The sequence below is a fragment of the Bombina bombina genome, chromosome 10 (assembly GCF_027579735.1).
Source record: "Bombina bombina isolate aBomBom1 chromosome 10, aBomBom1.pri, whole genome shotgun sequence".
Lineage (NCBI taxonomy): Eukaryota > Metazoa > Chordata > Amphibia > Anura > Bombinatoridae > Bombina > Bombina bombina.
The window spans coordinates 144407049-144431430 of record NC_069508.1 but is presented as its reverse complement, the minus strand read 5'-3'; the positions used below and the strand labels follow the sequence as shown (position 1 = coordinate 144431430).

The window sequence follows — 24382 nt, the reverse complement described above, 5'->3', positions numbered from 1 at the left end:
TTGGAAGGTTTTGTTTATTTTGGATATCTCTTCTGCTAGAAGAGTTGCTGAATTGTCTGCTCTTTCTTGTGGCCCTCTTTTTCTTATCTTTCATCAGGATAAGGCTGCTCAATTTAATTTCTTGTTGTGTCTTCAGACAATATCAGTAGGGAAATTTTTGTCCCTTATTTTTGTCCTAATCCCAAGAATGCTTCAGAGAGATCTTTGCATAATGTGGCTATTGTTAGAGCATTTAAGTATTATATTGATGCTACAAAGGATTTCAGACAAACTTCTGGTTTGTTTGTTAACTTTTCTGGTTCTGAGAATGGACAGAGTTTCTGCTGTTTCTTTGGCGTCTTGGTTGAAATGTTGCATCATAAGGCTTACTTGGAGGAAGGTCAGTCTCCAACTAAATGGATTACTGCTCATTCTACAAGATCAGTTGCCACTTCTTGGGCTTTCAAGAATGAGGCTTCAAGTTGACCAAATTTGCAGTGCAGCTACTTGGTCTTCTTTGCATACTTTTGCTAAATTCTACCATGTTGATGTTTTTGCTTCTTGTGGGGTTGTGGCTTTAGTTTTTCAGTGAATTTGTTTAATTCCCACCCTTTGTGTCTCATTACTTGTGGACTGTACAGCTTAGATATTAGTTTCCAGGAGTACCACCTGTATAAAAAAAAACATAATTTATGCTTTCCAGGTAAAATGATTTCTTTCATGTGGTCAGACCCTACCTAGTGGTTTCTCTGTGTTTTTTTTTTTTTTTTCTTACGCACATTTTTTTTTCCCTGCTCCTTTTATTTTTTGCTCTTATTTTTTTTCCTACCTCATTTTGCTTGGCTATACGTTAGACTGAACTACCTGTGAGGTGGGAGGGGTTTGGGAAACTTTGCCTCCTCCTAGTGGTAGGGAAGAGTAATGGATCGTGGACTCTAACCACTATGACAGAAAGTAAGCAGCCCCTTACAAAAATAAATACCACGACTAGGTCAGGACAGGTGGTAGTGGGCAGGTGGGCTTAGTCTGTGGGCGGGGCAACACTCAGTGCTAGTGACTCACAATGCCAGATTGATGACGGTCAGACACAGAGTGACTTCCGCCCCATGAGGCTGCATGAGAACTGCTTCAATTTCCTTAAAATTTTATTGGTTAAGGGGTGTAGGTGTGTGACACAGGGGCAAACATAACTAGCTAGTGAGCTGAGAGCGCTTGTATGATGATGCAACTGTTGCGCAATGAAAGAGGCAGAACTAATTAGAATTTTTTTTATGTATTTAAAATATTTTTTTCTTGGACATGCCTCCCCTGACTGCACGTAACTGACACCCACACATACATGCACACTGCACTACATACACGTTCACTTAAATATTAACTTTGGCAATACCATGAAAAAAAAGTCACGTTACATCCTCACCAAAAAATATTATGGCTAAAAAAGGCCTAAAACCTGGGGTGGGGGGCAGTGGCAGAGGGCCCCGGTGCAAGATTATTATTTTTTTGACCCCCCCCCCCCAAAAAAAAAAGTATTACTAATTGGCCATATGTAATGCTTGTATGTCCCCTTGTTATACACATATACTTTATATACTGAGCACATCATACAATTTATATTAATCAAAAATAAATAAATATATTCCTTAAATAAAACTGTACTGAGCAGTTCTTGTAAGCTAAAGTGTCAGGGGTAACTAGGCCATAACTTTTTTGGCTCTCACGTGCCCCTTCATGTTGTTACACAACTTGCCCTAAATGGCAATAAAACACAGTGTAGAGTCTTTTTAACCACCGCTTGCACTGCCTGTAGTTCTGCCCCTGGAATTACTGATTAATGATCAACTGCATAGAAATTACTGAGAAACACACACACACACACAACTGTATATGATTTACGTATACATTTGTAAGTGAATTACTGCTAAACACAAAACTGTATAAAAATGACAGAACACACTATATATATCTATAGGGTGTATATATGCGTGTGCATGTATGTGTATGCGTGTGCATATGTGTTGTGTGTGTGTTTATAATTGAAGACAAATGCACAATTGTGCAGATTACTGACTCAATAAAATATGACCATAATGCAAACATACAATCGTCCATGAATTGGATTTATAGAAGTGTAAATGAATTACTGAATTGTACAGACCATGGAACACAATGTTCTTTCATTCTTTAATCGAAATCTTAGCAGTGAAATCTGGGTAATTGCGTCCCTGCACTTTGTCCTCTCTACATCTTTTTATATATCACACAGATAGATAGATATCGGATTAAACACACAGCTCCTTTGCAATGTTTAGTTAGGGCTTCACTCATCTAATGGTAGGTATACCTGCGTGATAGTTGTCAACCAGTGCAATACAGCATTCACCAAAACCTCCTCTTGCAGCAGTAACTCCAAAACCGACGCTATTTCGATGCCATGCCCCCTAGCCCAGTGCGCCAACCAGTGGATACAGTGACACATAGGTGCGTTAAACTGGAGGTACTGTGTGCTGTTAGAGATGGGGCTGCACTAAGAGGTATCAGATTAGCGATCTGTACTCACCAGCGTGTTAACCCAATGCCTCCTAGCTGGCCCCAGGCTCCAGCAGCACACTTGGTACCTTCTGTTTTGCGCGCCTATGAAGGTTTCTTTCCTGCCAGACTGCTCTTCGGCTTTCACTCCTTAAAACGACCCTTGTAGGCCCCCTCAGGCCCTGGTGCCGTGGCATTGCTTGCACCATCGATAGTTCTGCCCCTACCAACGTATCAGTTCTCTTATCTCCCTGAGGGCAGGGACTACAGTAAGAATTGATAAGTGGTTTCTTTTTATGTTTACTTTGATTTAGCATATTTGGTTTTACTAAAGGAGCACGGTTTTATATGCCTTTAAAGTAATGGTAAATCCAAGCATTTAAAAAAACACTAGTATTTACCATCACTAAAATAAACTGTAGATTCAGTCATCACTTATTATAAAAAGGTGCTAAACTCACCCTGTCTCTGCCACGGCCGCTCGCTAAAGTCAGAGCCTCTGGCCGCCCACGCCCTCTATACCAATGAGGTGATGTTTCCACCTCTCAACCAATAGCCATGCTAGTCATCTGACAGTGTTCTGTTTGTTAGCACGGCTATTGGTTGAGAGGTGGAAACGTCACCTCATTGGTAAAGAGCGCTGTTTCTTAAGCGGCCGGAGGCTCTGACTTTAGCGATCTGCCGCGGCAGAGACAGTGTGAGTTTAGCACCCTTTTTTTAATAAGTGATGACTAAAACTACAGTTTATTTTTAGTGATGGTAAATCCTAGCTTTTTTAAAAAAACTCTGATTTACCATCACTTAAAATCTCTTGGACAGGTGATATTGCTTCTTACTAGCAGTATACCCACCTTCTCAAAAGTAAAAAAAAAAGAGGCTGAATAGTGCGTGGCGACTATGGGAATATTTACAGAAGCACTTCATAGAATTCCAAAATTCTGTTTGCAAATACTTGGGACAACAATGCAGGCAAGTGGTAATATTTCAATACTAACTTTATTATGAATTTAAAAAGAAAAAAGTTTATTGTTCCTTTAATTCATTCACAAGCTTTCTGATAGGCTGTGACACACAAAGCATGAGCAGCTATTAAATTTATTAGCATTTTTTCAAATTACGATGCGGATTAGGATGTGCCCATAAAACACTGTCTTGTAGAAAGCCCTGAAATGCTTGTGTGTATATATGAAACATGTACGAAAGAGACTCCTGCTGTATTAACAGAATAAAGCAACATTTTATCCTTAAAATGCAATGTGTTAAATCATATTCCCGTTCTAAACTTTAAAAGGCTCTATAATCATATTTCCTTTGCTTATTAAAGGGATACTAAACCTATTTTTTCTTTCTTTCACGATTCAGATAGCGCAGGCAATTTGAAGCAACTTTCCAATTTACTCCTATTATCAATTTTTCTTCATTCTCTTGCTATCTTTATTTAAAAAATATGGCATCTAAGCTAAGGAGCCAGCCAATTTTTGTTTTCAGTATCTGACCAGCACTTGTTTATTAGTGGGTGCATTTAGTCACCAATCAGCAAGCACAACCTAGGTTGTGAACCAAAAATGGTCCGGCTTCTAAACTTACATTTTTGCTTTTCAAATAAAGATAGCAAGAGAATGAAGAACAATTGATAATAGGAGTAAATTAGAAAGTTGCTTAAAATTGAATGCTCTATTTGAATCATGAAAGAAAAAAATTGGGTTCAGTATCCCTTTAATGTCCTGAATTGTCAGGTTTGCAGAGGCGTGTCCTTCTCCACCAATGAAAATGTGGGAGTTACCAGCCAGTAAACATTAGTAGGAAGTACATAAATTAAATGTAAACATTTTTTTTTAAAAAGAAAAATATTATTCAGCATTTATTAATGCTATTTTATGCCTGACAGTGTACAAGTACAATATCTCTTTAATATTTGGTGCTCATAGGAACAAATATAAAGTTTACAAAGATTTTAGCTATTTCTGGCATTTCTGGTGTATAGTGTGCAGCCCAGTGCAGCTATACTGGTGTGCAGCAATGGAAAGAACACTGATGATACTATAGGAAAGGTGGGATTGTATAAAGACAGGGGAAGGATAGGATGGATAAAATAAGGACAGGTTAAAGGATAAGATAGGCTAAGGGTAGGGATAGAATAGGCTGGGACAGGATAGGATAAGGAGAGGGTATGATGAGGAAAGAATAGAATACACTAGGCTAGGATAAGGAGGGGATAGGAAAATGATAGCATAGGATTGAATAGGCTGGGCCAGGACATGAAAGGATAGGATAGGCTAGGCTAGGCTAAGATACGGTTTGGATAAGGAGAGGATATGATGAGGCTAGGATAGAAGATAAGGATAGGGATAGGACAGAATAGGCTGGGATAAGGATAGAGTACAGCGGCTAGGCTCGGATAAGGATAGGAATAGGACACAATAAGCTAGGCTAGGATAAAGATATGATAGGGATATAATAGGCTAGGACAGGATAAAGAGAGGATACAATTAAGGATAGGATATGCTAGAACAGGATAAAGAGAGGAAACAATTAACGATAGGATAGAATAGGCTAGGATAAGGAGAGGTTAGGGATAGAATAGGCTATGAGAGGATGGTCGAGGCAAGTCAAGGCTAGGATAAGGAGAGGATAGGGATAGAATAGGCTATGAGAGGATAGGCGAGGCAAGTCAAGGCTAGGATAAGGAGAGGATAGGGATAGAATAGGCTATGAGAGGATAGGCGAGGCAAGTCAAGGCTAGGATAAGGAGAGAATAGGGATAGAATAGGCTAGGACAGGATAAAGAGAGGATACAATTAAGGATAGGATAGGCTAGGACAGGATAAAGAGAGGAAACAATTAACGATAGGATAGAATAGGCTAGGATAAGGAGAGGATAGGGATAGAATAGGCTATGAGAGGATGGTCGAGGCAAGTCAAGGCTAGGATAAGGAGAGGATAGGGATAGAATAGGCTATGAGAGGATAGGCGAGGCAAGTCAAGGCTAGGATAAGGAGAGGATAGGGATAGAATAGGCTATGAGAGGATAGGCGAGGCAAGTCAAGGCTAGGATAAGGAGAGGATAGGGATAGAATAGGCTATGAGAGGATAGGCGAGGCAAGTCAAGGCTAGGATAAGGAGAGGATAGGGATAGAATAGGCTATGAGAGGATAGGCGAGGCAAGTCAAGGCTATGATAAGATAGTGATAAAGAACAGGACATAATAAGCTAGGCTAGGATACAGATAGAATAATGATAGTGTAGGGTACTTTAATACTTTTATGTTATATGTTTTCCAAAGCGTACAAGCCCATAGGAAGTATAACCTATTTAAAACCATTGGATAAGTGAACAATATATTGTATAATGAATGAGCATAGGAGTTTTTCCACAACAGGCTGCTTTCTATTCTTGGTTTGGTAATGTCATTAACTCACCAGTTTAAAGGAAACTGTAACGAACTCGCTTGCAGCTAGGGGGTTAACCCTCACATGTCTGTATTACAACAAAAGCTTCCGTCACACAACAGGACAGAACTGGCTCAGCTCCCTCCCCCTTTTGGTCATCAGCTGCAACACGTTATAGGGATGTGACACCACCTCCAGCCTCCACCAATCAGCTTCGCCCCGGCACTACTGACAAATATAAGGGCAGAGCTGTCCCTCTGTGCTCTTCTCCAGCAGCGCTGCCATCCCACTCTCAGGTGTCACCCAGCTACCCGCACACATCATGCAGTCTCAGCAACACAATAGCCACTCCGCACAAGGGTACCTGGAGGGATTTAAACATTTTGCCACTCAGGCCATACACGAGGGGCAGGAGCCCGAGCAGTGGACCTCCTTGGCAGTGGTGCCACCTATTTCCCTCTCTACCACCTTCAAGCAGCATGCACCAGGGCAGCATGCGGTAAGTTAATGCTGCCAACTAATGACAGGGTAGTATAATTAACGAGAATTAAAATAATCTACACATTCACTGCGTGAGAACTATAGGCACTGTGCCAGGAGTTTCCACTCGTGCTTTATTTGCGCTCAGTTTCAGACTCACTGGCGTGACAATATCCTGTATACAGACGTGGGTACATCACTCACATATACAGATATATAGACTTATACTACTAGAGATGATGCAATATTGCATGGGACTCTCGGTGTAATAGAACTGCTTAGTCATTATTACATATGGTTTGTAAGCACATTGTGTGTACAATAGAGGCACTCACCCACAAAGCATTGCTGTTTTACACATCTGCTCTTTTATTTCTACACAAATCCCTCCTACACATCTGTACCTTCTATACTGTAAACTTCATTTTTAGTTTTAAGGAGGTGTTTTATTTATATATATATACACACACACCTATATATATCTACACACACACCTATCTCTCTCTCTCTCTCTCTCTCTCTCTCTCTCTGTCTCTCTCTCTCTCTCTCTGTTCTCTCTCTCTCTGTCTCTCTCTCTATCTATCTATCTATCTATCTCTCTATCTATCTATCTATCTATCTACATACACCTATCTATCGATTTATATATCTATACACACACATCTATTATCTATAATAGTTCTATCTGAATAGATTTTCTCAAGGCTGTATATTAAATATTAAGTACTCAGTGGCAGGGCTTCAATTATTTGTCTTTGTGTTTTATCAACAGGTACAATAGGCAAAGAGTAAGTTGTAGTGAACTATTCAACAATATTTTATTTACTAGATGTGATATTAAAGGGACGTAAACACAGAAAGTTTCTTTCATGTTATATGTTAGAGCATACCATTTGAAAATAACTTTCCAATTTACTTGTATTATCTAATTGCTTTGATCTCTTAATTCCTTTGTTGAAAAGCTTACTGCTGCTGATTGTTGGCTGCACATTTATACCTCTTATCATTGGCTTACTGATGTGTTCAGTAGCTCACAGTGGTGGCATCGACCACTCCTCAAAGGATACTAAAGAATTAAACAAAATTGATTGATCTGAATCATGAAAGAAAAAATTTTGGGTTTCATGACCCTTTAAGCTTTCATAATTCAGATAGAACTTGTCATTATAAACAACTTTCATTGTAGTTCTATAAACCCTAATTTGATTTGTTCTCTTTTTATTCTTTGAGTCCCTTGGTTTACAAAGTATTTGTTAATGTGCAGTTGTGACCTTCATTAAAAGATTAGTTTCTTGCACACAAGGATAATTTCTCATTTGATGCATTGTCTGACAGTTATAAATATAATACAAATACACTTAGAAATAGACGTGACCAATTTACCACCTATACCCTTAATATGTAGCTCTGTAAATTCAATTTTTGCACCTCAAATGTGTATATGGTATGTGTCCTATCTATCTATCTATCTATCTATCTATCTATCTATATCTCACTTAAATTTAACCTTTTCTGTTTAAGGGTTATGAATACAGTCGCAGTGGAAACCCTACAAGGAACTGTCTAGAAAAAGCTGTTGCTGCACTGGATGGTGCAAAATATTGTAAGTTATACTTTGTGCAGAAGTAAAAAATTTTTTCTCTCATTTAAAGTTTTCTTTTGCATTTTAATGATTACTGATGTTTTCTGTTAGCTCAATTATTCCCTATGTGTTACTAGAAAACCCTGATCTACAGTTTCTCTGGAAAAGCCCATTGTTAAACTCATTAGATGTAGGCAGATTTAGTCTTGCATAACATTTACCCTGTAATGTTAATGACCTGGGCTAACCGGTATTGAAAAGCCTCTGGTGTTATATGTGAATATGTGATTACTAGTAACAAACAAGCTATGTTTTTCTATTTGTTTGTGAAGAGTTCTGCTACTGAAGATTTTTTATATATATATATATATATATATATATATATATATATATATATATGTATGTGTATATGTTTGTATATATATTTATATATATGTGTGTATTTTTCAGTGCTTCTTATTCCGATAGTTGAACATACCTAAGCTCATGAAATTAATGTGTTTTGGGCAATAGCATCACAGCAGTGTTTAAAACAGTGTTATACATTGTATCAAGCACTTCAACATATAGTGTTCAGAACACTTCTGAGCCTACCTAGGTATGCTCTTCCACAAAGGATACCAAGTGTGTTAAGTACATTTTATAGTAAAAGTTAATTGGGATTTATTTTTTTGTTTTTGTTTCATGCAAACATCTGAATAAAGTTTTTTATTTTTTTATTTTTTTTTTAGTTTTGTGCATGCCAAATGTTTTCACTGCTAAAAATAAGTCTTATAAATTATTGCCTATCGACAATTATCTTTTTTTTTTTTTTTTTTTTTTAGGGTAAAAGTCATTGTAATTGTATTAAGTAAGCAATTAATTTAAACTTTGAATTTCTTGTCATGTTTTATGCCTGAGTGAGCACTTGCAGTTTGGAATTAGCAGCAATTTTTGCCTTTGAACTGATGCCATTCGAGCCAAGGGGGTTCATTTCAGCAATCTCTACACCCCAGGGGTTCACTCTTTAGCCAGAGCAGATTCCAGTCAAATGGATTGATAAATTATGGCCCTTAAAGGGACATAGAACAGGTTGAGATCTTAGCATATCCTGAAAGGGCTAATTTAATTAAAAATAGCTTGACATCAAAAAATTGTTTAAAACTTTCTTGAAGTATTTTCAAATATAAGCAAAATGAATTACATAGCTAAGCTGCCCGGGGAAGCAACCCCCCCCCTTATCAGTGTTTAGACACAGGCATTGTATTTACATCTGAGTTGACAGCTTCTAGGCATGCTCCAGCAGATAATCCCCCTATTCACTTTTTTATTCTACCCAAACAACAATAGATACAGTTACAGCCATAAAAGGAAATGTGGGGGGGGAGTTAGAGCTTTACAATTCAGAAACTAAAAAGAAAGGGTTAATAGCGAGGCACTGCAGTATAACTTTGCAAGTGAAGTAATTAATGTACATATTATATTTTGTCTATTCCAACTTGTTTTTATGTCCCTTTAAAGAGACTGCTTTTTTATTAATATATTTATACCATAACTCAGTTACTCCATACATAATGAAGTATTTTTAAAGCATTCAAAACTGTAATTTTGTTAGCAGTACAGGTAAGTACGTATTGTGCTCCTGTATGTAGGAGGGTCAGTTCAGTTTCCAGTTTCACTCTAATCTAATTTGCTTAATTCTCTTAGCATTCTTTGTTATGAAGCTGCAATGCATTACTGGGAGCTAGTTAAAGGCATGTTAAACAGCCTGTTTCATTGTTTTAATAAAAACACACTAAGCACTGCTTATATATAAAGGGATGGTATACACCAATTTTCATATAACTGCATGTAATAGATACTATTATAAAGAATATGCACAGATACTGATCTACAAATCCAGTATAAAACCTTTTAAAACTTACTTAGAAGTTCCCATTTTAGACTTTGTTAATGAGGTTAGGCTGGGGCACCCACTTTCCGCAGAAAGAGCAGACCCCCCCCCCCCTCCTCGTTCCCTGCATATGAAAAGACAGATTACACAAACTAGAATCTGTATACCCTGGGTCTACATCTGATAATTCGGGACTTAGTTTGGAGTCTGAAAATCAGCACAATGTTATTAAAAAAAATAAGCAAAACTATACATTGTTACAAAAACACTCCCAGATGGGCTATGTAAATGCATCATCTACAAAACATTTATGCAAAGAAAAATCTAGGGTATATTGTTCCTTTTATACAAATAATTGCAATATGTGTTATTTATCTTTTTAAATGGATTTTACCTTTTTATGTATATATAATATATATATATATATATATATATATATATATATATATATATTATATATATATATATATATATATATATATATATATATATATATATAATTTTTTTTTTTACACTAATACACATTTGTGCTTCCTGTCACAGCCCTACTAGGAGGGATGAGGCCTTTGCAGAAAGTTTTATCTTAGCCTGATGTCATAAATCTTCTAGGTAGTGACTAGATTATATAACAGGGAGTCAGATTTGCTCATGCCCCAGAACTAACAGAATCAAAATGTAGGTTTTGAAATCCTCTACTCTTATTACACTGGGGAAAGGGTGCGACACTGAGAATTTCTAAATGCTTTTTTGTTGGGGTTTTTTCGTGCAAGAAAACAATTGTTATTTTATGTTTTTACACAATCCTTTTTCTTTTTATATTTACTTTAATTTAACATATTTGTTTTTTTTTACCAAAGGAGCACTGTTTTAATATCCCTGTAACATCAGCCAATATAAGGGGCAGTGGGGGAAAACATTTAATTTTAGATTTAAATTACAGGGCAAAAAGGAAAAAATAAATAAGTGAATAATTAAAATAACAACTTTGGTTTAATATCTATTTGAAGACATTTTCAACTACAAATTGAATTTCCCTTAAAATTTGTTACAGTAAAAATCTTACTGTCATTCTTTATTTTGCCCAATTTCCCTTATTTTCTTTTTTTTTTCTTTTTCTGACAAATTTCAAAATTTACTTCAATTTACTGCCCCCTTGTATCATGTGACAGCTATCAGCCAATAAGGCTGTGAAGTCTTACACATGCTCAGTAGTAGCTGGTGCCTCGGAAAGTTAACATATATAAATACTGCACAATTTTCTTCTATCATCAAAGTGTGCAATCTCTTTAAAACTTAATTCTCTCTCTCTGAATCATAAAACTTGAATTTTGACCTTAGTGTCCATATAACTCTGAAAATTGTTGTTCTGCTTCTCTGGAGAAGCTGACATGTATCCAGCAAGGTCAAGGTCAGGATTCTGAATTCTCCAACAATATACGCCTCTTCTTTTATTTCTAGTGTGTATATATATATATATATATATATATATATATTTTACGGTTTGAAATTATTGCCAAAACACGCGTTTCAAGGGGGTTGTTAATGAATTGCCTATGCAAATTGTGATTACATTTTGAACAAAGGGTTGAGGTTCCAAAGCAAATTTTGATGAATTAGCCTATTTTTAGTATTTCAAATGAGTTTTTTTTTAAATTTTATTTTAGGTTTAGCGTATGCTTCTGGCTTGGCTGCAACATTAAATATTGTTCATCTTTTGAAAACTGGGGACCAGGTTATCTGCACAAGTGATGTATATGGAGGTTAGTGTAAGCAAGATATGTTTATAGTTATTAATTATCCTGTTAAGTGCACAATACATGATTACAGTATTTATGCTTTAATACTGTTGATAAACTGAATTACAATTATACATCAAGTCCCATTATATATTCAGGACCTTACAGACACACACCCTAGAATAACATTATAATTTGTTAAAGATGTAGCTAAATGTACGTTTCATAACATGAGAATGTGTACACAACCTAGCCACTAGATCTTAGTTTTTCAGCATATATAGAAGATGGATAATTTAGTGACCAAAAGGGAGGTGATTCACATGGGTGAGATTTAGTGCAAAGGGTCACTGTAAACTGTACTGTAAATATTTTTCCACTTCCACTGTGTCTCCAATGACAACATCTTCCAGTATCCTAGCATTAAAGGGCCGCTATAGTCCAAAAATGACATACTCTAATTCGTTAGATTATATAATTTTAAGACTAGCGACCCTGTACCTCTATGTGCTTAACCCCTGCAAAAGTAGAAGTATTGCTTGGGAGGTGCAGAGCACTGCTGGTACCATGCCAGAGCTGCTGCCAATCCAGTGTGACTAGTGCTGCCGATTGGATCCTTTATGTTTTTTTTTTATTGAAATAGCTGCTTTTGCTCATTAAAATAACCACCCATATTAAAAATGTCAGTACCTAGTACAGGCCTTTTTTATAAAGAGATAAGGTCTGCCATTTTTACTAGTCAGATATTTCAAATACAAAAATATATTTAAAGGCATCATTTAATATGGTGCAGCTGTTATAGCAAGTCATTAAAAACACATTAATGGTAAATTAATTTAAGTGTCCCTTTTAAGAAGGCATTGTCCTAATTTGACATGAAAGTGGTTATAAATTTAAATTATAATTAATATAGGAGCATATTTCCTACAAATGAGTAGTTGTACCTATCAGCCAGTGAGTGTTGAAAGAAAGCACATTGGTTTGTACTAATGATCACACATATGAACAAATATAGTACTTAATATTAACAAAGTAAATATTTAGCACATTGATACTGTTTTTAACTCTAATTGTAACGAAGTACAATTAAAATGACTATTGTTGAATTAAATGTTTTGCAGTATGTTGGTTAATGTGTTTGTAGTAATGTATGCAATAACTTGATGTTAAATTACAATCATGCCCTGCTGATTTATCAACAAACAATTAAATATGATGTGTAGTTTATTCAGTGCTTGACAATTCTGATTAAAATTTAGGAGCCAGACAGTGGGATTTGTATATAGATATATGGAGAATAACCCACAAATTAGGAGCCTGGGGTAAAATTCTAGAAGCCAGTGACTCCCAGACTCCTGGGTTTGTCGAGCCCTGGTTTATATCATACACTAATTATGTCTGTGTATTTATAGTAATATTGTGTTAAGATACAATCTCTAATGTTCACTGTGATTAAACAGTGATTTAGTGAAAGAGAATCCAGTGTGTTCTTTATCTTGCAGGCACTAACAGGTATTTTAGAAGAGTTGCCTCTGAAATGGGTTTGAAAGTGAATTTTGTTGATTGTTCAGATCTAAAATGTTTGGAAGCCGCAATCACGCCAGATACCAAGGTAAGTGTGTGCGTTTTATTTTTATAAAAATAAATAAAAAAGCCACTTCTAACTAAGCCTCTTCTTTCAGATACTCTGCCCCGTGTGTTGGCACAGTAATGCACAGCATTCTGGGAGAATATGGCGCTAAGCTCCATACTTTTGCTATCACACAAAACCAACCGTAAACAGGGGCAAACACTTCTGTGAAATCAATAATCCCTTACTTATAATGGGCATTATGTTTTATCTTCAATAATGATTTCTATTACAAACTTTAAAGGAACAAAATACTGAGGCAATGACCTGCGAAGATGTCATTGTATTCAAAGTTGCTGTAGGAATACACTGGGGGTTGATTTCTGCTGCCTCCTCATTTACATAACATTTTCTGTAGTCCGTACTCTATTGAAATGTTCAGCATAGGTGGCTTCTCATTTGGCAAACACAGCTGTTTCAAATGACAAAATAAAAGGAAAAGGAGCTATTTGAATAATTGAATATTAGGAACACATTAAAGAAAATCTTACAGTGCAATGGCCCTAACTTGCTTTTAACTCTGATCATGCTGTTGTGAGCTGCATTGTATGAACTTCCAACCAAAGATACAAAATATATATATATATATACTGGAAAAGGACCCACACATCCTTTAATTAAAGGGACAGTCTAGTCAAAATTAACCTTTCATGATCCAGATAGGGCATGTAATTTTAAACAACTTTCCAATTTACTTTTATCATGAAATTTGCTTTGTTCTCTTGGTATTCTTAGTTGAAAGCTAAACCTAGGTTGGCTCATATGCCAATTTCTAAGCTCTTGAAGGCCGCCTCTTATCTGAATGCGTTTTTCACAGCTGGAGGGCATTAGTTCATGTGTGCCATATGGATAACATTGTGCTCATGCCCGTGGAGTTACTTACGAGAGGGCACTGATTGGCTAAAATGCAAGTCTGTCAAGAGATAAGGGGGCAGTCTGCATAATCTTAGATACAAGGTAATCACAGAGGTAAAAGGTGTATTATTATAATGGTGTTGGTTTTGGAAAACAGGGGAATCGGTAATAAAGGGATTATCTATCTTTTTACACAATACAAATTCTGAAGCAGACTGTTCCTTTAATCAAAATGAAAGGAACAGTCTGTTCCTTACCAAACACTTTACCTCCTGTGTGATTCAGTAAGAGGCACTGTACTGCCCTTCCACCCAAGGAGTCTTGCATGTTGTTTCATCTAGAGATTTGCTTAAAGGGACAGTACAGTCAAAATTCAACTTTCATGATTCACATAAAGCACACAATTTTTAAACAACTTTCCAATTTCCTTCCATGATTTAAATGTGCACACATTCTGAGGCACCAGCTTCTACTGAGCATGTGCAAGATTTACCATATATACACATATGCATTTTGTGATTGGCTAATGACTGTTGCATGATGCATTCAGAAGGAAAATGTAATTAGCTTTGACGTGTCAGAAAACAAATTCTACTACTAAATGCTTTTGCATTGTCTCTGCTATTCTACTGTGTTTAGTGGTCCTTTAAAGGTACAGTTTAAGCAAAAATGTTCTCTCCTTTAATTTGTTCCCGATGATCCATTTTATCTGCTGGAGTGTATTGAATTATTTACAAGTAGCTCATTTACCCTTATTTCGGCATTTGAAATATCTGCTTTAGCCTGTTGTATCCCCACCTATACTGAAAGTTTCTGGACTTAAAGGGAAATTAAACCCACATTTTTTCTTTGATTCAGATAGAGAATACCATTTTAAACAACTTTCTAATTTACTTTTATTCTCTTGGTATCATTTATTGAAGGAGCAGCAGTGAACTAATGGTTTCTAACTGAACACATGGGTAAGCCAATGACAATCAGTATATATATTCAGCCACCAATCAGCAGCTAGAATCTAGGTTCTCTGCTGCTCAGGAGTTTGCCTAGATAAACCTTTTAGCAAAGGATAACAAGTCAAGGAAGACAACTAAATAATAGAAGTAAATTGGAAAGTTGTTTAAAATGCTATTATCTATCTGAATCATGAAAGAAAATGTTTGGGTTTCATGTCCCTTTAAGTCCAGACTATTGACAGTCTATGTAAACACAGCCAGCAGAAGAAATTACACTCCTGGTGGGGTGTAGAAGAGATAACCAATAAATGATCATTTTCTAGTTTTCTCTCTAAGTATTGAGCTTTGGTTTACAGACATATACAGTATAAAATAAGGAAGCAAGTGTGTGTACATAAAAGTGATAACATAATGAGATCTGATATTACCTGCAAGCTCAACTAATTTTAATAGGCTGTGGTTTCAAAGCACAAAAACCAGCAATTTAATATACACAAATAAACCTGAAAATGCAATTTCTCATACATTTTATACTCTACAGCTGGTATAATAAGTCTTTGAAAATATATTTATGGAAAAACAATTTTACAGTGTACTGTCCCTTTAAGGATACCCCTTCATTTTAGTCTGGTGTTTGATTCAATAACTAGTAAACATCAAATGACTCTTTAAAGGGAGATAATGGAGCAATCATAAAATCCTCTAATGAGCTAGATGAGTTTATTACACTATTGCAAAAACAGAGCTATATGTTTAATCTCACAAAGGGGTTAAAGTCTGCTCCAAGCTGGCAGTGTATTACTGGTCTAGAGATGAACACAGGACAGGGACTTAGCCAGGGGTAGCATATTTGCATAGCTGCCAATCATTGGTCGTGTTCAGCTTAGGATCAACATTGTATCGCCTATTTGGATATTACTAGTTTTTTGGAAATGGTTAAAGGGACATTGAACCCAAATTTTTTCTTTCATGGTTCAGAGAGCATCAAATTTTAAGCAACTTTCAAATTTACTCCTATTATCAATTTTTTTTTCGTTCTCTTGCTATCTTTATTTTAAAAGTAGGAATTTAAATCTTAGCAGCCAGCCCATTTTAGGTTCAGCACCATGGATAGCGCTTGCTTATTGGAGGCTTACATTTACCCACCAATAAGCAAGCATAACCCAGGTTCTCAACCAAAAATGGGCCGGCTCCTATGCATCACATTCCTGCTTTATAAATAAAGATAGCAAGAGAACGAAGAAAAATTAATAGGAGTAAATTGGAGGTTGCTTAAAATTGCATGCTCTATTGGAATTATTAAAGAAAGAAAATGTGGGTTTAGTGTCCCTTTAAACATGCAAGTGTGTTCTAGAAATAGTGCAATAATATGTTTTAACAGAGCACATTTTTGTCCCTAAAAACCCCAAAGTGTAGATGCAGGAAATAATAATAATCGCATGAGCAACAAGTACATTAAAGCTTATAGGGCCACTTTATAATGCACACCAAACACAGCTCTATAGTCTTACAGTGAAAATCTTCTCTATTTGAAAGTATTCTAGAAACTTAGTGATAATCCAAGAGCGAATACCTTGTATATTTATTCTTGTGCTGCCTTAAAGGGACATGGTAGTCAAAACTGAAATGTACAAATGTGTATGTGAAACTGAAGGGTGCATTACATATGCATTGGCAAAAATGATTTTTCTGTTTTAGTGGTAGCTTGTACTATGCACATCTTGAGCAACGACTCAATATGCATCTTTTCCAATGTGATACTTAACCCTGGGTAACAGCTTCTCTGTGCTTTTGAAGAGACATGAAAAAGGGGCAGTAAAGTCAAAATTAAACTGTTAAAATTTCCAATTTACTTCTGTGATCTAATTTGCTTAGATCTCTTGGTATCCTTTGTTGAAAGGCATATCTGGGTAGGCTACTACTGGGAGCTAGCTGCTGATTGGTTACTGAACATGTATGCCTTCTCTCATTGGCTCACCTGATCTGTTCAGCTAACTTCCAGTAGTGCATAGCTGCTCATTCAACAAAGGATATCAGTTGAACAAATCAAATTAGATAATAGAAGTAAATTGGAAAGTTGGTTAAAATTGAATGCTCTGAATGTTAATCATGAAAGAAATAATATCCAAGTTACAATATAGTTCTGCCTGTTACTTTATGGACACTAAAACTTTATACTTATATTCCCAATAGTTAAACAACTAATATAGTTTTTGTCCTTCTAGCTGGTATTTATTAAAGGGATACTGAACCCACATTTTTTCTTTCATGATTCAGAAAGAGCATGACATTGTAAGCAAATTTCTAATTTACTCCTATTATATTTTTTTCTTTGTTCTCTCTTATCTTTATTTTAAAAGCAGGAATGTAAATCTTAGCAGCCAGCCTATTTTAGGTTCAGCACCATGGATAGCGTTTGCTTATTGAAAGCTGACATTTACCCACCAATAAGCAAGCATAACCCAGGTTCTCAACCAAAAATGAGCCAGCTCCTATGCATCACATTCCTGCTTTTTAAATTAAGATAGAAAGAAGAAAAATTGATAATAGGAGTAAATTAGAAAGTTGCTGAAAATTGCATGCTCGATCTGAATCATGAAAGAAAAAAAATTGGGTTTACTGTCCCTTTAAGTGTTTAATGTCCATTGGAAAAAGTAATGATTTGTTCATTGCTATAGATTTTCCTTCAACCGTTTTTAATCTGTCTGTTTCTTTTGTAGCTTGTGTGGATTGAAACCCCAACGAACCCCAAGTTATCTGTTATTGATATTCAGGGCTGTGCTGATCTCGTTCACAAGGATAAGGATATAATTTTAGCTGTGGATAACACTTTCATGTCTGCATATTTTCAGGTAAGTTTTGTTGTTTAAACATTAGAGGAAAATATATACTGCTTGTTAAAAAGAAATTATAATTGACTGTTAAAGGGATTTCAGTGTGACATTATCACAACATTTTTCTGGAGGTGAAAACATTTATCTACCAAAAAGTATTTTTAAATTTTAAAATATTGTTTACAGCAAGTTTGTAACCATCATGTGGCGCTTTCACTACCTAGCTGTTGGACTGCTGCCATTTTTAGTCTGTTTACACTCATTTTACAATCCATTTCAGTGTAATTTAACAAGTCATATGTTTTTTCCCCACTAGTCTAAACCCTTAGATATTAAGTTTAATTTGCATAAATACCCAATATAAGGAAAAGACACCATACAGAACACAAACAATAACGCCTAGATTTAGAGTTTTGTCGGTAAAGACCCGCGTAGCGAACGCAGCTTTTTTTCCCCCAACGCACCCTTAAGACAACGCTGGTATTTAGAGTTGTCTGAAGGGCTGCGTTAGGCTCCAAAAAGGGTGCGTTGAGCCTAATTTACCGCCACTTCAACTCTCAATACCAGCGTTGCTTACGGTAGCGTTAAGCTGGCAAAACGTGCTCGTGCACGATTCCCCCATAGGAAACAATGGGGCAGTTTGGGATGAAAAAAAACCTAACACCTGCAAAAAAGCAGCGTTAAGCTCCCAACGCAGCCCCATTGTTTCCTATGGGGAAACACACTCTAAGTCTGCACTTAACACCCTAACATGTACCCCGAGTCTAAACACCCCTAACCTTACACTTATTAACCCCTAATCTGCCGCCCCCCGCTATCGCTGACACCTGCATTATACAATTAACCCCTAATCTGCCGCTCCTTACACCGCCGCAACCTACATTATCCCTATGTACCCCCTAATCTGCTGCCCCTAGCATCGCCAACACCAACATAATATTTATTAACCCCTAATCTGCCCCCCCAACGTCGCCGCCACCTAACTACACTTATTAACCCCTAATCTGCCGACCGGACCTCGCCGCTACTCTAATAAATGTATTAACCCCTAAAGCTAAGTCTAACCCTAACACACCCCTAAATTAAATATAATTTTAATCTAACGAAATAAATGAACTCTTAACTAAAGTCTTCCTATTTAAAACTAAATACTTACCTGTAAAATAAACCCTAATATAGCTACAATATAACGAATAATTATATTGTAGCTATTTTAGGATTTATATTTATTTTACAGGCAACTTTGTATTTATTTTAACTAGGTACAATAGCTATTAAATAGTTATTAACTATTTAATAGCTACCTAGTTAAAATAATTACAAAATTACCTGTAAAATAAATCCTAACCTAAGTTACAATTAAACTTAACACTACACTATCAATAAATTACCTACAATTACATACAATTAAATAAACTAAACTAAATTACAATAAAACAAACCCTAAATTACAAAAAATAAAAAAGATTACAAGAATATTAGGCTAATTACACCTACTCTAAGCCCCCTAATAAAATAAAAAAGCCCCCCAAAATAATAAAGGTCCCTACCCTATTCTAAATTAAAAAAGTAACCAGCTCTTTTACCAGCCCTTAAAAGGACTTTTTGCGGGGCATGCCCCTAAGTAATCGGCTCTTTTGCCTGTAAAAAAAAAAAATTCAACCTCCCCAACATTAAAACCCACCACCCATATACCCCTACTCTAACCCAAACCCCCCTTAAATAAACCTAACACTACCCCCCTGAAGATCTTCCTACCTTGAGTCGTGTTCACCCAGCCAGGCACTGATGGACCAAAAGAGGACATCCGGAGCGGCAGAAGTCTTCATCCTATCCGGGCAGAAGAGGACATCCGGACCGGCAGACATCTTCATCCAAGCGGCATCTTCTATCTTCATCCATCCGACGAGGAGCGGCTCCATCTTCAAGACTAACGGCACGGAACATCCTTCTTCACCGACGACTAGACAACGAATGACGGTTCCTTTAAATGACGTCATCCAAGATGGCGTCCCTCGAATTCCGATTGGCTGATAGAATCCTATCGGAATTAAGGTAGGAAAAATCTGATTGGCTTATTAAATCAGCCAATCAGATTCAAGTTCAATCCGATTGACTTTGAATCTGATTGGCTGATTTAATCAGCCAATCAGATTTTTCCTACCTTAATTCCGATTGGCTGATAGAATCCTATCAGCCAATCAGAATTCGAGGGACGCCATCTTGGATGACGTCATTTAAAGGAACCGTCATTCGTCTAGTCGTCGGTGAAGAAGGATGTTCCGCGCCGGAGGTCTTGAAGATGGAGCCGCTCCTCGTCGGATGGATGAAGATAGAAGATGCCGCTTGGATGAAGATGTCTGCCAGTCCGGATGTCCTCTTCTGCCCGGATAGGATGAAGACTTCTGCCGCTCCGGAATTTTCTCTTTTGGTCCATCGGTGCCCGGCTAGGTGAACACGACTCAAGGTAGGGAGATCTTCAGGGGGGTAGTGTTAGGTTTATTTAAGGGGGGTTTGGGTTAGAGTAGGGGTATGTGGGTGGTGGGTTTTAATGTTGGGGGGGTTGTATTTTTTTTTTTACAGGCAAAAGAGCTGATTACTTAGGGGCATGCCCCGCAAAAAGCCCTAAAGACCAGCGCTGTTTGGACGGAATACAACATCCTAGCTGTTTGGCTGTCCTGAAGCCAACTGGGCGCCCCCTCTATGTGATCGCGGTCTGGAGGGCGTGCCTAGCATCATATGGACGCCTTCCTGACCCGATCCCATAATTGAAATCACACGATCGCGGGATTTCAATTTGTCTACATCGAAACGTTGTTCCGATGTAGACATTATTATAACCCTGTTATGAAAGGGTTAAACGTTAAAGCTAGTGCAACAAACCTAGGCCTGAAGATTTCTTAAATAGTCTCCTGAGATTAGGTGGAGGATAATTAATCAGGCAGGTATGCCCCAAACAGCCTAATTGATAGGAGAAGAGGAAGCAGTCTTAAAGTGACGGTAACGGCAGTCAGGCATGACACATAGTAAACATAACTTTATTTTGTTTGCTTTTTCAGCGTCCCTTGTCTCTTGGGGCAGACATTTGCATGTACTCTGCAACCAAATACATGAATGGTAAGTGACTGCATGTTTGTTATTAAAGGGACATTAATCTGCTGGCCACAACTACAATAGCATGGTTACTACTCACCATGTTATTTTTATTCCTGTGCCAGCAGATCTATTTGAAACTGTTTGGTTGGTCAACCTCCACATCTTCATACTGGGCAACACCATCTTGGAGCTTAGGTATTTCCTCACCCTGTGATAGAAGTGATGCATATTCACAGATTGATCACATTGGCAGCTTTTCAACAATTGTATTGTGCACTCAAGGTTAGTGTGAATGTTACAGAGTGGCAGCTTTACGTTTTGCAGTGGCCCTATTCTATATTCTTCTGCCTTTTTATAATTGTTATACAACTTTTTTAAAATGTGTAAAAACTGAATATGTAAACTTCCCACTCTGTATTGTGTAAGAGCACAATAAAGCTTTAAAAAAAAAAGCCATCAACATCACTGGTCTGAGAATGTTCACCACTTCTGTCACAGGGTGAGTTTTAAGATGGCAGCACCCAGTATGAAAATGCAAAGATTTACCCACCGGCACTTGCAAAGGGTTAAGGCAATGGCTCTAAATAAAGCTACAGGCATAGAAGGAAAAACAGTTGCATGACTAGTAGTAATCTGTCAAAGTAGTATCTAGCAGTTTAATTCCCCTTTAAATGGACAAGATAACTTGGGCTACAATCAGTACATCACTATATATATATATATATATATATATATATATATATATATATATATATATATATATATATATATATATATATATATATATATATATATATATATATATATATATATATATATATATATATATAAATATATATATATATATATAAATATATATATATATATATATATAAATATTTTACACAATACAATATACTGTATTCTTGGTTTGACATACCCCTCATTCAAGTCAGTTAGAGGCTGTCATTGCTTCAGGTATGCAAACCCACTGACTTGTTAATCAGATACGGGATTGCAAGTGAACATTTTTGAATCTTCTTGTAAATAATTAAACATTATTGTACCAACTACTTATCTATGAAGATTGTGACGTCTGCAGTGAAGTGAAACCGGTTCTGCAGCATAAATGAAAGACAAATCAACTTGATTAAAAAAGATCAACTGGGATAGTGCGCACATTGCGTGTCAATATAGGTCAAACCATATGTATATTTTTGTGATTATTCCATATGAAATGCAAGAAATAACTGACTTCTAATTCTATAGAAAACTCAGCACTAAGGGCCCGATTATCTAAAGGTCTCTGGGCTGGTGAGATTCTATAAGAATACTCGCCAGTTCTTCTATTTCGCTGGTGAAGTTATATAAATCCACTTTTTACCCTGAAAACAGGATGTCTCGCTAAGGGGCGTATACTGCATTTTCGTATGGGAAGTAGATGCATACATTACAAAAGTGCACAATGAAAATAGTAATTTAAAAATCATTCAAAACGAATAATTAAACTATTCACACAAAAATATACAGGAAAAATTTGTATTGTTAGGATGCATCAAAAATCGTAACACAATTGTTCACCAAAAATCGTATTTTATCAAAAACATAAAATGTGTATGTAAATTACACAGGAATAAATTTGTATTAAATATGCCCAGCGTAAATTTTAATTTAAGTACACTGGATGTTTCACATAGAAAATCGTATTTATAAGTACAAAATACAAAGCGTAATTATTGTTTTTTCGTAAAAATGGGCTGAACATGGGTGCTCCATGGGCATGTATGAAATATTCTCTTGAATCCCAGCATAATTCTATAAACATTTTCGCACTAATACTTTATGCCCTAAAAGAAAAACACATGCATACGAATATAGAGACAATTATAAGATGCTTTATGCAGAAAGCAGTGTAATATGATTTAAATTGGCTGCAGGATTTAATTTTTTAAAGTGTCCCCCCTGCTCACTGCTAACTTCGCCCTACACAGCGAAGTTTCCCTTTCCAGTGAGCTCCATTAAAAAGACACTTAACCCAACGTTTTTCTTTTGTGATTCAGATAGAGCATGCAATTTTAAGCAACTTTCTAATTTACTTATATTATCAACTTTTCTTCATTCTCTTGGTATCTTTGAAAAGCAAGAATGTAAGTTTAGATGCCGGCCCATTTTTGGTGAAGAACCTGGGTTGTTCTTGCTGATTGGTGAATAAATTCACCCACCAATAATCAAGTGCTGTCCAGCGTTCGAAACCAAAAATTGGCTGGCTCCTTAGCTTAGATGCCTTCTTTTTCAAATAAAGATAGCAAGAGAACGAAGAAAAATTGATAATAGGAGTAAATTAGAAAGTTGCTTAAAATTGCATGCTCTATCTGAATCCCGAAAGAAAAATTTTGGGTTCAGTGTCCCTTTAATTTTAAAATGAGACATCTTGTCTCTCGCAGGGAATGTTCCTTTTTTTTTTTTTTTAACTAACAGGACAGCCCCTGCAAGCGTCGGTGTTAAATATGTCTGATCTGGCAAGGTTTAGATAATCGACCCCCTAAGTGTAAAAACCATGTAAACGCTTTTATTTCTGTGGGAAAATAAAATATAAAAACTTGTATCTTTGTGTGAAAATTTGTGATTCAAATTTTTATTTTTTTAGGGGAAAAACACATTTTTGGTATAGAAATATAGGAAATTGTTTCCTTATGTTATGTAGTTGTTGCAGGGGGCTCTGATAGTACAGCGTGATCTGGCACAAATTTACATGACTGAGCCATAACTGCGTGGCTTTTGCATATCTGTTGTAGGTAATAGAGCTGCCCGAGGTGTAGAAAATTGCATAGGTGACTAGATTCACATACTTTATGCATTTACATAGGATTTTGAATAATTTCACATGGTTTTTACACATTGCCTCTCTGCTTGATAATATTTAAAATAGGGCTGAATGTTTCATTGTGAAGTTTTTGAATGCACACCCATTTTTTTGTTTGTTTTTTAACTGGCACCCAGTGCCTTATGGGACCCATCACTCTCAAACAAAATTTCATAAAAATGTAATGCTTGCTAATAATATACTTATACTCATAATCTGCTCTGTCTTTGGTGCTTTAAAAAAATAGAATATGCACCATTTATGGGCTTATTAAGCTTAAAGGGACATGAAATCCAAATAGTTTATTTCATGATTTAGAAAGAGCATGCAATTTTAAACAACTTTCCAATTTACGTCTATTATCTGATTTGCTTCATTCTCTTGACATCCTTTGTTAAAAATCATATCTAAATAGGCTCAGTAGCTGCTGATTGGTGGCTGCACATAGATGCCTCGTGTGATTGGCTCACTCATGTGCATTGCTATTTCAAAAGGATATTTAAAGAATAAAGCAAACCAGATAATGGAAGTAAATTAAAATATTGTTTAAAATTGTATTCTCTATCTGAATCATGAAGGAAAAATGTTGGGCTTCACGTTCCTT

At 36.3% G+C, this 24382-nt stretch overlaps 1 protein-coding gene across 1 annotated transcript in view; it reads left to right on the top strand.

Moving 5' to 3' along the window:
• Positions 1–6137: 6137 nt before the first annotated feature.
• The window catches only part of CTH (cystathionine gamma-lyase), a 50031-nt gene continuing 31786 nt past the window's right edge, over positions 6138–24382 (top strand). The window contains exons 1-6 of the mRNA XM_053693357.1: positions 6138–6396; positions 7899–7980; positions 11497–11592; positions 13071–13180; positions 17727–17858; positions 20900–20957. Of these exons, the coding sequence (XP_053549332.1) occupies positions 6220–6396; positions 7899–7980; positions 11497–11592; positions 13071–13180; positions 17727–17858; positions 20900–20957 (655 nt within the window). The 5' untranslated portion in view covers positions 6138–6219. The remainder of the gene's footprint in view (positions 6397–7898; positions 7981–11496; positions 11593–13070; positions 13181–17726; positions 17859–20899; positions 20958–24382) is intronic.